The sequence below is a fragment of the Trichosurus vulpecula genome, chromosome 7 (genome assembly GCF_011100635.1).
Source record: "Trichosurus vulpecula isolate mTriVul1 chromosome 7, mTriVul1.pri, whole genome shotgun sequence".
Classification (NCBI taxonomy): domain Eukaryota; kingdom Metazoa; phylum Chordata; class Mammalia; order Diprotodontia; family Phalangeridae; genus Trichosurus; species Trichosurus vulpecula.
Window position 1 is genome coordinate 195,655,573 of NC_050579.1, and position 13,084 is coordinate 195,668,656.

General features: G+C 37.5%; 1 protein-coding gene across 1 annotated transcript in view; it reads right to left on the minus strand.

Moving 5' to 3' along the window:
* SH3BGRL2 (SH3 domain binding glutamate rich protein like 2) overlaps positions 1–13,084 on the minus strand; it is a 93,419-nt gene that overhangs the window by 31,124 nt on the left and 49,211 nt on the right. The window contains exon 2 of the mRNA XM_036768819.1: positions 664–849. Coding sequence (XP_036624714.1) covers positions 664–849 — 186 coding nt within the window. The remainder of the gene's footprint in view (positions 1–663; positions 850–13,084) is intronic.

Here is a 13,084-nt window from a genome sequence, read left to right on the forward strand (position 1 = left end):
CCTATTTCTGTTTGAGGTATGAGACTAGCTGAGTACCAGTGAGAATAAGTCTAAGCAGAAAAGTTGAGAATCACTGTGACTATTTAATTTTTTTTATCAGAGCTTGATTTCATTTGATATGGGGAACTCATGCTATGCCACATAGAAACTTAGAGAGCTAAGTGACAGAGACGTTAAGTGACTTGCCTAGGATCACACACCTGATGTGGCAGAGATGAGGCTTGAACCCAGGTCTTCTCAACTCTAAAGCCTGCTCTTTCTCATCCACCCATCTCATTCATCCATCTATCCATCTAGCTAGCTACCTACCTACCTATCTATATCTATCAAGATGTCTTTCTATCTATATCTGTCTGTCTGTAAGGCTGTCTGTGTGTCTGTCTGTCTATCTATCTATCTCTATCCATTTATCCATCCTTCCATCCATCTGCACGCACACGGAGAAGAGGCAAGTCAGTATGGCGGATAGAATGCTGGCCAATGAAATAACACGTCCTGTTCAAATCATATATACATAGACATAATATCCACATATATTATGTAAAATATTTTGTGTATGCTATATATCACACAATATAGGAATATAAATATATAATATGTACATAGAGAAATCAATATACATTATGCACCCAGGTTTTATAATATACCAATCTGGTTACTTACACCACAGTATCGATCTCCATTGAATATCTGTGGTGGAGTTGGATTGCCCTGAGCTGGTTTTTTTTCTGGAGGAATGTTCTTGTACATCCACTGTCTTTGCTCCTCTGACATTGTGATGTCTACCTCCTCAAATTCTATCTTGTTGGCTTCCAGAAAACGAACTACATCTTGCTGTTTCTTCTTTATCTAGAGAAAAAAGAGCAGCAAATGAGAGGAAATTTGAAACAAGAAAAGGATTTCTTTTTTTGTTTGGGGGAGACCTTTTGAATTTCATTTAAAATGAACCAAACTTAACTTCTTGGGGTAAGCTGTGCAGAGAATTAGTGAGTCAGGCAGGTAATATGCAATGTATACCCAAGGAATGTCTGAAGACCTAGAATAGCTATTTTTCAACTGGCTCCCACTAAATTCCAAGGTTTTCTGAGATATATTTTAAGGTTCCTTGAAAGAAATATACATTCATTTTTTATCTGCAAATGACATTCAGGTCCAAATCCAGCCTCACATAGAGGGATATATGGTTATTTGTTATTATGAAAAGTCTCAACTTCAGTATCTCCGTCAAAGACAACACCATCCTTGTCGCTGCCAAACAGTTGTGAAGCAACCTTGGAATCATCCTCTCCTTTTCACGCTCTGTCCCCTTTCCTTTCCTTTTCCCACAATATCCAAACATTGATTCTACCTTCACAATATTTCTAATTTATCCCCCTCTCTCTACTCAGTCACTACCCAGGTTCAGATGCTTATCATCTCTTGCCTTTTATAATAGCCTCTGATTGGTTTCCCTGCCTCAAGACTCCCTGCTCCAGTTCCCCTTCCACAAAAATGCCAAAGAGAGTCCTAAAGCTTAGATCTGAAGAATGATGTCATTCCTGAGCACAAAGAAATTCGAGTGGCTCCTTATTACATCTAAGATAAGATGCAAACTCCTATGTATTGCTCTTAAAGAGCTTCACGATCTGGCTCCAGGCCACTTCTCTAGGAATATTATGTATTATTCCCCTTTAGGGATGCAACATTCCAGCTAAAGTGGTTCACTTGTTGTCCCTCCCTTATGGCATTCTATTTCCCACCTTCATGATTTTGAATAAGCTGTCCTCCCTGCCCCTGTACCTGTAATGCCTTCTCCCCTCAACTTTACTTCTTAGGAGCCCTAATTTCTATAAAAGCTCTTTTTAAGTACCATTTTTTACATGAGATCTTTTCTGACCTCTCCCCAGCTATTAATGCCCCCCTCAAACTAATTATATTTTTTGTACTGACTTATGTATGTACATGTTGTTTTCTTATCAGAACAGAAGGTAGTTTTATCTTTGTATTCCTGGTGCCCAACAAAGTACCTGCCTCATAGTAGGTGCTTTAATAAATGCTTATTCACTGATTAATTGCAAAATGGTAATATGATCCAGATAAATTTACAAAACACCAGTGTAACACATAACAACTCACAAAGTACTTTTACACTCAGTTCTTACAACCCTTTAAGGTAAAGAGGGCACTGCTTACTACGAAGAAATAGAACTCAGAAGTCAAGTGATTTTTTAAAGGACCCACAGATTTTATAGAAACAGGGGATATAGGACCAAATCCAGGTCTGCTGACTTCAGTCCAAAGCTCTTTTCACCACACTATGCTTCCAATGCTCTGTTGGGGGTGGCGGGGGGGGGGGGGGGGGGGGGGGAGGAGGGGGAGGGAGGAGGTGTTTGGTGAGAACCTTTTTTATCATTAGGGTTTTTTTTTTTCCCAAACAGCATAGCAACTACTTGTTACTCTTACAGATATTTTCTTTCATTAATCACAGCAGGAAAAAAAATGTACTCTACTTCTAAAAGAAGAGAGGATGTAATCTCTCACTCAAAGTCTCATTAAATTATTAACCCTTTTCATTCCTCTAGTCTTCTATTACCTTTTTTAGTCACTAGGTGTCATCTGTACTCTTTTGCCAAAACCACCTATCTATTAACAGGGTCTTAAAGATGTGTGTCCACTATTAAAATTTCAAAGTATATATTAAAACATTTTGTACGAAGACAATATTTACTGTCTACATTAAGTGATATGTAAAGAACAAGACTTTAACTTTACATAATAACCCCACCAGGCTCACTTCCTCCAGTTTGTACCCATAGGTGTAGTTTAGGGCACCCAGAGGATCAGATAACTACTGCTAATCAATGTTCTAAGGGTAACCCTGAGAGGCTGGGTTTCTAGTACTGTTGTTCACAAGTTCCTACCAGTGTTCCCTATTTATTAGCAGCTCGTAGCATCAATTAGCTTTTAGAAAAGAATATTTACTGAAGAAAGTTTGGCAAGAAGATAAAAAAAATTCCTAAAAACTGGAGGTACACCCTCCCCCTATGTATACAAGATCCTCGGGTAGACCTTGGTAGAACAACGGTAGTAGAGCATAAACGTAGAGAAGATGTGTGACCAAAGGATAAGTTAAAAGTAAGTCTCCCTTCATAGAATTCTCATGAAGTTCCCCTTGTGTGTGGCTCTTTACTGGGCTCCAAGGGCTTGTCTCTGTTGAGTTCACAGCTGAACCTTTTCTTGTGCCATGAGGCTTCTCACTTTCTGAAGTTGTTGCTGTTCTCAGATGGCTGTCATTCCACATCTGTCTGCCACTATCACTCCAATGGCCACTGCTACCAACTCTGGTCACTGATGAGACCTCTCTGATGGGACCTCAGAATCTCCCAAACCCATACAATGGCCTAGGATTGGGGGAAGAAGATAGAAACTTTCTCCTCTCTCCAATAGATACTATCTTAGGGGCTTAACTGGAGCTCCCCCACCTCTGGACTACTGCTGGCTTAGAGAGACTCCCTGTCTGGCTTGTCTCCTCAACTGGCTTGTTGTTTTGTATACAAGCCCAGAGGCATTTCTGACTCAGGCAATCACAAAATATTTCCTGTGTAGCATGATTTGTGTTTATCCAAAGATCAAAGCATTTTGTTGCTCTGAAAGTGATTAATGGCTTGTCTGTATCTAGTTTATAGTATGGAATGATTAATTCAATCAAGCAGTCGGATTTCTAGGGTTCTTCTGCACTGATATAGGCAATCTGAAAACTCCTGAGAGGTGCCAAGAAAAATGGAACAATGAATTTCTAACAGTGGCTAAATATAATTGCTCAGGGCACACAACGCTTTTTTGAGATGCCTTGACTAGTATAAAAGTGGCAGTGGCATAGCATAGTGAATAATAGGGTGCTAGAATTGGAATTCAGAAAATATAGGTTAAAATCCTGCCTCTGACACTAACTGTTAGACCATGAGCAAATCATTAAATTTCTCTTAGGCTCAGGCAACTGCACATGACTATAATTTATGGACCACTGCAATTCAAACTGATTAAGAGATTCTTCTATATGGACAATCAAAATGATGGCACTGGTGCTTGACACTGAAGTATTGAGCAACACTGTAAAAGACCTCCTATCTCGTGTTCTGGAGCAAACACTCACATAATTGATTACAATAAATTCAAAAGGAGACGAGCCTTTGACAATCAGGAATAATAGAACACATTTACAAACAGATACTAAAATACTCGTGCTACTAATAATGGTACATGCCATACATAAAGAAAGTTCAATGTTGTGATTGGTTTCCAAACCAGTGACTTAAACAAAGACAGACAAGAGAGTCTAGTGGAAGGTAATTTATTTCATGTTCAATGGTACTGAAAATGGCATTAGAATAAGTATTATAAACCAGTGATGCTACCAATATTAATCCGGGTCTACATAGCTTTATGCAACTGAAACATTCCTGTAAAGAACATCTAAGCCCAATTTTTGTAAATAGAATGATTATTTTCTCATTACTAAAATATTTTTAAGTACTTGGTCTAAAGAACTGGAAAGGGAAGGCAAAGAAAGTTCTGAGAAAATAGCGAATCCTTTTAAGGTACATATGAAAGTGCACTGAATTTTCTTTTTTTATTATTTATTTTTACATTAAAAAAATGTTCTCCCATTCCCTGGCTCCTTCCCCACCTATTTGGGAAGGCAAGCAATATGGTATCAATTATACATATGAAATCATGCAAAACATATTTATATATTAGCCATGTTGGAAAAAGCAAGAAAAATAAAGAAAATTAAAAATTATATTTCAACTTGAACTCAGAATTCAAGAGTTCATCAACTCTCTGAAGGCAGATAGCATTTTTCATCATGAAGGCTTCAGAATAGTCATGGACGGAGTAGCTAAATCTTTCACAACTGATCTTCATCACAAAATTGTTGTTACCGTATATAACGAGTTGGTTCTGCTCATTTCAATCTGCATCAATTTATATACAGGTCTTCCAAGGTTTTTTTTGTTGTTTTTTTTGTTTTTTTTTTTTTTCTGAAACCATCCTGCTTGTTATTTCTTATAGCAAAATAGTATTCCATCACAATCATCACTACAACTTGTTCAGCCATTCCCCACCTGACAAACATCCCCTCAATTTACAATTCTTAGCCACCACAAAAAAAACTGCTATAAATATTTTTGCACACATAGGTTCTTTTCTTTTTTCTTTTACCTCTTTGGGATACAGACCTAGTAGTGGTATTGAGGGGTCAAAGGGTATGCACAGTTTTATAGTCCTTGGAACATAGTTCCAAATCATTCTCCAGAATGGTTGGACCAGTTCACAACTCCACCAACACTGTATTAGTGTCCCTACTTTTCCACATCTCCTTCAGCATTTTTCATTTTCCTTTTCTGTCATGTTGGCCAATCAGAGTTGTTTTAATTTGCATTTCTCCAATCAACAGTGATTTGGACCATTTTTACATGACTACAGATAGCTGTGATTTCTTCTCACGAAAACTTCCCATTCATATCCTTTGATTGGGAATGCTCTCATTTTTATAAATTTGACTCAATTTCCTAAATAGTTAAGAAATGAGGGCTTTATCATAGAAATCTGCTATAACCTAGTTTCCAGCTTTCCTTCTAATTTTGGCTACACTAGTTTTGTTTGTGCAAAATCTTTTTAATTTCACACAGTCAAAATTATCCATTATAATTCCTTTGATTATCTCTATTTCATTTGGTCATAAACACTTCCCTTATTCACAAATTTGAGGCAAAATTTTCCATGCTCCCCTAATTTGTTTATGAAATCATCCTTTATGTTTAAATCATGTACCCATTTTGTTATACTGGCGTATGGTGTGCAGTATTGGTCTATGTCAAGACTCTGTCAAACTGCCTTCCAGTTTCCCCAGAAATTTTTGTCAAATAGTGAGTTCCAGTCCCAAAAGCTTGAATCTCTGAATTTATCAAACACTAGATTACTATGGTCATTTACTACTAAGTATTATATACTTAATCTTTTCCATTGATTCACAGCTCTATTTCTTAGCCAGTACCAGATTGTTTTGATGACTACCACCTTGTAATATAGATTGAAATCTGGTACTGCTAAACTGCCTTGCTTCACATTTTGTTTATTGATTACCTTGATACTCTTGATCTTTTCCATCTCAGAGTTGAACTTTATTATTTTTTTCCCTTAGCTCTATAAAATAATCTTTGGTTTGATTGGTACGGCACTAAGTAAATAAATTTATGTAGAATTGTCACCTTTATTATATTGGCTCTGTCTGCCCATGAGCAATTAATATTTCTCCAGTTGTTTAGATCTGTCTTTATTTGTGAGAAAAGTATTTTGTAAGCATGTTCATATCATTCCTGGTTTTGTCTCAGCTGTTATATTGTCTGTAGTTAGTCTAAATGGAATTTCTCTTTCTATCTCTTCCTGCTAGGTTTTGATGACAATATATAGAAATACTGATGATTTATGTGGGTTTATTGTATATCCTGCAACTTTGCTAAAACTATTCACTGTTTCAACTAGTTTTAGTTGATTCTCTAAGGTTCTCTAAGGATACCATTTTGTTTCCTCACTGCCTATTTTTATTTCTTCAATTTCTTTTTCTTCTGTTATTGCTACAGCTAGCATTTCTAGTACAATACTGAATAAAAGTGGCGATAATGGACATTATTACTTCACCCTTGGTCTTACCGGGAAGGTTTCTAGTTTATCCCCTTTACAGATGACACTTGCTCTTGGTTTTAGATAGATATTACTTATCGTTTTAAGAAAAGCTCCATTGATTCCCATGCTTTCTAGTGTTTCTATGGGAGTTGTGTTTTGTCAAAAGCTTTTTCTGCATCCGTTAAGATAATCATATGATTTTTGTTGTTGATATGGTTACTTATGCTTATAATTTTCCTAATACTGAACCAGCCCTGAATTCCTGGTATAAAACCCACCTGGGCTCTGAATTTTCTGGTAAAACATTATCACTTAAATAATGTAAAACTTAGTAAAATACAAGATACTACAGAAGGGAGGGCACTAACAATTATAGGAATCAGGAAAGGTTTCATGCAGAAGATGATGTCTGAACTGCATGTTAAACGACCAGAGGGAAACTGAGGCAGAGGTAAGGCTGGAAGAATGAACAACCTTGTATTTCTAGTGGACTCAGGATAATAGGTGAGATGTCTCTTTAAAAGTTAGGAGACCTTTCCCTTCTTAGTCAAACTTCATATTCTACTACCTGACAGGCTTCTGTCATCAAGTTTGTTTTCACTTATTAGAAAAAAGAAATTAAAAAAAATAAGAAGAAGAACAGAAGAAAGTTAGGATGAAATAAAATCATCAAAAAGGCAAGATTAGAGAAGAAAGTTTAAAAAGTTTATTTTACTAAAATGACATCCTACAAAGATTAGTCATGCTAGTAGGCATTGTTCTAAGTGCCTGCTGAAACGAATACACCTTGAAATGAATTTGCCTAGTTTGAATATGGGCTAAAAGAGGAGTTGTGTCTTGCAGAGAGGCATGGAGTGGCTTAACAGAGCTGTTAAAGCATGCTGACACCTGAACATAAAAGAACCACCCATTATACTTTGCATTCAGAAACTGAATTCTTTGAAGGGGCCTGATATAAGAGAGGAAGTCCTTAAATTCTCAATGTGATATCAGAACTGCCCTAGGAAAATTATAAAAAAATTATAGGATTATAAGACAGGAAGGGAATTTAGAGATCATGTAATTAAATGTCTTTAAGTGACTTGACCAAAATTACACAGCTAGGGACTGGTTATGCCAAGATAGCTACTTCCCAAGAAAATGGGTAGGAGGAAACACGAAGCACTCCATGTTTTGTCATCAGCTGGGGGTAACCTGAAGGATTCCAAGCTACTTACCTATAAAAACTCTCAAGATTAAAACTGAGGATTCTTGTTCTACTACTTTAGCACACTCAGAGGGTACATTTGCACTTCCTAGTTGAGAACACTGACTAATTATTTATTAATGATTATAAACCATGCAATGAGTTACATATATTGATATGCTGAAATAACATAAGAACCAGAGGAAGATTTCCAGAGAGGCTGATGAAACATCAATGAGAGGACCATAGCTTGGTAAGAATATCAACAAGCAGGAAAATGTCCATATGATGCTGAGGGGGTCAAGGGCCTCAAGATCATACCATATAAGGTTCCATCAAAGGAATCAGGGATGACTAGCCTGGAAAAGAGAAGACATGGGAGAAGGGAGCATGAAATTGTCTTTAAGCATTTATTTGAAAGACTGTCATGTGGAAGAAGGATTATAATTGTCCTATTTGGCTCCAAAAAGCAGAATTAGAATTAATGGATGGAAGTGTCAGAGGGGTGAACTTTAGCTTAATGTAAAGAAAAACTTACTAATTGGACCTTTAAAAAGTGAAATGGGCTGACCAAGAAAATACGGTGACTGTCATTGTTATCGTGAGGCAGGTTTTCCTCACTAGCGGTCTTCAAGTAGTGTTTGGATGAGCACTTGTTGGGCACACTGTACAAGGGATTTTTGGTTGGGTATGAATACTGTAGAATGAGTACAGAGTTGACCTTGGGGTCAAGAAGACATGGATTCATTTCCCACATCTGACACCTACTGACTGTATGACCCTGTACAAGTCACTTAATTACCTCTCAGTGTCCCAGGCAACTCCTGAGGATTTTAATATGTGGAATCTGCACTGGTGGAGGGAATGCTTCCTTGGGAGCTCCAAACCAATTAAATGATATGTCCAGCAAAAAAAAAAAAAAATGGGTTGAACTAGGTGGCCTCTTAGGTCTGAGATGGGTGAGATTTTTGGAAGTCATGAATAAGAACCACAAAGGGTGAGATGGTATGTCTCAGAGAGAGTACCTACAGTAATGAGACCATGGATCTAGAGTATCAAAGTAAGTAAGCTAAATTCATACACGTACATACACATATACACATACACATTGAAGTTACGTGCAAATATATACAACTTTACCAAAAATATACATTCCCCAAAACTCGAGAATAAATCAGTTCTGTAAACTGGTTATTTTTTAAAGTGCTAAGAGAATGTATTCCAGAAAGGAATTCTAGGATTCCTAGTAAACAAGGACCCCCTAATTGACTTTCTGGCTAAACTCTGATTTTCGAATACTGACTTGCTTAGTTAGTCATAACTGTATTTGATTATCTATGTACATACGAAGTTTCTCAGAGACACATCAGAGAATACTGACATTTAGAAAAACCTCTTATATTAAACCAGTTTTTTTAAAGCATCATTCCCAGCAACATTTTTTCATTTAACAAATATTTATTGAGTCCCTGAAGTCCTGGACACAGATAACTTCGATACAAAGTAGACTGTAGAGCTGTAATTCTAAAACTACAAAAGGGCTTTTGGATCAAAAAGTGGGGACAGATTTCTTTCTTTTGAGGACTAAGGATTTGAACTAGATCTTAAAGGATGGGAAAGAACTAGAAAAGTGGGGTGGGGGATGGGGAAAGAACTAGAAAAGTGGGGTGGGGGATGGGGAAAGAACTAGAAAAGTGGGGTGGGGGATGGGGAAAGAACTAGAAAAGTGGGGTGGGGGATGGGGAAAGAAGGACACTCTAAGTGGAAGGAATAACACGGATAAAGGCTTAGTAGAAGAACAGGTAAGGCGTATCTGAGGAACAATTAGCTAAGTCTGGCTAAAGAAATTGAAGATGAGTGCCAAAGGTAAACTGAGTCCACAATGTGGAAAACCTACAATATTAAATGAAGGAACTGAGGCTTTATTCTGTAGGAAATAGGGAGCCATTGTATCCTACCTCTCTTTTCTAAGGCAAAATGGCATTTTTTTACTATACTTTTTTTTATAAAAAGGAAAGAAGCATTTATTACAATGTGCCAGTCACAGTATGTGGGTGCTTGATAAATATCTATTGAGTTGATCATTCTAATTTCTGGTGGTTACAGAAATCTACAGCGCCAGAACAATAAACACTAAAAGGAAACTACTCTGTACATCTAAGAAAAGTAGGTCCCCAACTAACAACTGTCCATTTGTAAATCAGTTTTCAGAAACTCATACCACACAGTCACATGGAAACAATGTTATATATAGTAGTCTGGATACCAAGAAAATCCCTAAATTCCCATTTCACAATGGAAATCACATTTACAACGGAAAATGTTTAAAAGATAATAATTATATCATTGCAGAAAGTTTAAGCCAAACCTAAGGATAAAACTGAATGAGGAACAATTTTTTAATGCTTTCATTAGCGTAAACTGAGAAGGTAGACGGAAACTTTCATGGAGATTCTGAAGGGGACTATGAGAACTTTCGAGGGCTTTAGAGACTGACAGCATTTGTTCTTTATGTTGTCCCAATTTCACTTCAAAACTTATGGTTTCTCTTTTCTTTAGCCTCTTATACCTGCCAGCCATGATTAGAACTGCTTTTTGACTTATCACTGAAAAGGAAGAAGAGAGCATTTTCTGAGTTTAGTGGAAAGCATTTGAAAGAAAGGGCAAGGAAGAAGAACAGGGTTAAAGAGGATATGTTCGTACACATATAAAAGAGATTGCTGGAAGCAGAATTAACTGAACTGTAACTAAGAAGAGCAGAGGAAATCAGGAGCATGGTGTGCACACAATCCCTTTGGGGAAGATAAAAAGAGGGTGTAGGGAAGAGATGTCGGAACAGGGACAGGTCAACATACCAGTAACCACGGGGTAGTACTGTCAGTCCCATACATTTTGGTTGCTACCTGGAGAGGCTCTGCCACTTAGAACATACGTTATTTAGAATATTTAGAATGTTCTATTAAGTGCTGATAAAGATAAAGAAGACATAATCACTGCCATCACAGAAGTTACAGGTCTGTCCCTTCTCTAATCCATCTTCCTCGTAACGGCTAAAGTGATTTTGCTAAAGCTCAAGTTTGACCGTATCTCACCCCACTTAACAAACTCCCTGTTGCCTCTAAGATAAAATATACACTTCTCTGTTTGGTATTTAAACTAATTCACAGCCTCTAGTGTCATCATACACTGCCTCCCTTAGCAAACTCCAAGGTCCAACCAAACTTACCTTGCTATTCTTTATACTGGACACTCCATTTCTATGCCTTTGCACATGCTGACATCTATGCCTGGAATGAACTCCCTCACTCCTTATCCCAGACTCTTGAAATTCCTAGCCTCAAGTAGGATCTTCTACGGGCAGCCTTTCCTAATTTCCCCAGAGGCTACTGCCTTCTCTCTAAAAAAATTACCTCATCTTTATTTTATACAGGCTGTGTATACACTTAGATTAGCTCTATGAGGGCAGGGACTGTTTTATTTTGTCTTTGTGGCACAGTGCCTGGCACACTGTAACTGCTTAATAAATGCTTGTTGATCAATTGATTGATAACAATGGAAACAAAAGACATAAGTCAGGTGTTTATAATCCAGGAGGTACCTAGAATATCATTAATAATACAGCCAAAGTTGTTTGGTGGAAATGAAATTAGTCCCCTTCCCCTTAAGATGTGATGCCAGTGGGAGGCAGGGAAGAACAGTTTTTCCGGAGACTGAGGGACTGAAAGGAGAAATCATGTTGATCTGGCTCTAGCTAACAGCCAGATGATTTTAACGGGGTGACCCTCCCAAGGTGGCATTCCTGGTTCCTTTTGCCTCTTTTGTGTTTCCTTCCTTTGGTAGATGGGCTTAGGAGTTTGAAAGGCTTTTGACTCTATGAGATGTGATAGCATTGCATTTGACTACCATGCAAGAGGAATCACCATGACACCCAAAGTGTCCTTCCTCCCCCTATCCCCAGCCATATCATCTTGTCTCAAGGGCTGCTGCCAAGAAAAAAGCCATCATGGAACTATTTCCTCTTTTAAAAGGAGACAGTTTTTAGCTCAGTAGCCAATCAAGGGATTCTCACCAGGTAAATCAAAGACAGACACAAGTAGGTTTCCCCATCCTATGCTGGAGAATAACATGGTAGACAGGAAGCAGTTGAAAAATAATCTATGCATGACAGTGGGAGAAGGAATTATCTATAGAAAAAATAAACCTAGCAATTTTAAATTTCCTTACTGACAATTTAAGCAATAGAAATTTATCTCATAAGGTGAGATAGCTTAACCCTTGAGAGATCTTTTCTCCCTGTGGCTAAAACAACATAAGAGCTGCTATTTATAAAGTACTTCAAATTTTACAGAATGTTTCACATACATTACTTCATTTGACCTTCATAATAAACCTGTGATGAGGCAGGTACTAGAGCTATTAGTATTTCCATTTTTCAGATGAGGAAACTGTGGTCCAGAAGGTTAAGTGATTTTTCCCATGAGTGGTAACTGTCAAAGGCTGTCAAACCAATGTCTTTCCTGACTCCAACTCCACTTCTCCAGTGATTCTCCATGGCCTAATTGTCTTCCTGCCTCAGAAAACAAAGATCTGTTTCCCAGCTGAGTCACTAGGCAGACACCAAATATGTTTCACCTCAAGTAGAAATACTGAAATTCTGCTTTTGTTCCTAATTGAAGATCATGCTGAACCATATGGAAGAAGACACAATTATCACAGATAATAAAGATTAAAACAGTTTGTTCATTTTTGACCAATAAACTTATTACCTAATTAAAGGGGAGTAGCTCTTTTCACTATACAATACCTTTTTTTTTTGGCTTGGTTCATAGAAAACACTGACTAATGATGGAAAGTAACTTGGACAAATGAGAGGCTTTACACTCAACATGAAAAATAATTACCAAACAGTAAGGTATAGGTAATTAAAAGTTATCTCCTCTACTAGAATGAATATTCAGGATCCCTTCCAAATCTAAGGAAGGCTTTAATTCAAATCATATGATCACACCATAGATCTAGAGCTGGGAAGGAACCCCAGAGGTCAACTAGTCCAACTGCCTCCATTAATCAATCAATATGCATTTCATTATGTGCCAGACACTGTACTAGGTGCCAGGGAAACAAGGACAAAAACCAGTTCTTGTCTCAAAGAGCTTTAGCACAGGGCCTGGCACACAGTAGGTTCTTAAAATATGCTAGCTAACTGACTGATAGAATGCATAGATAGAAGTC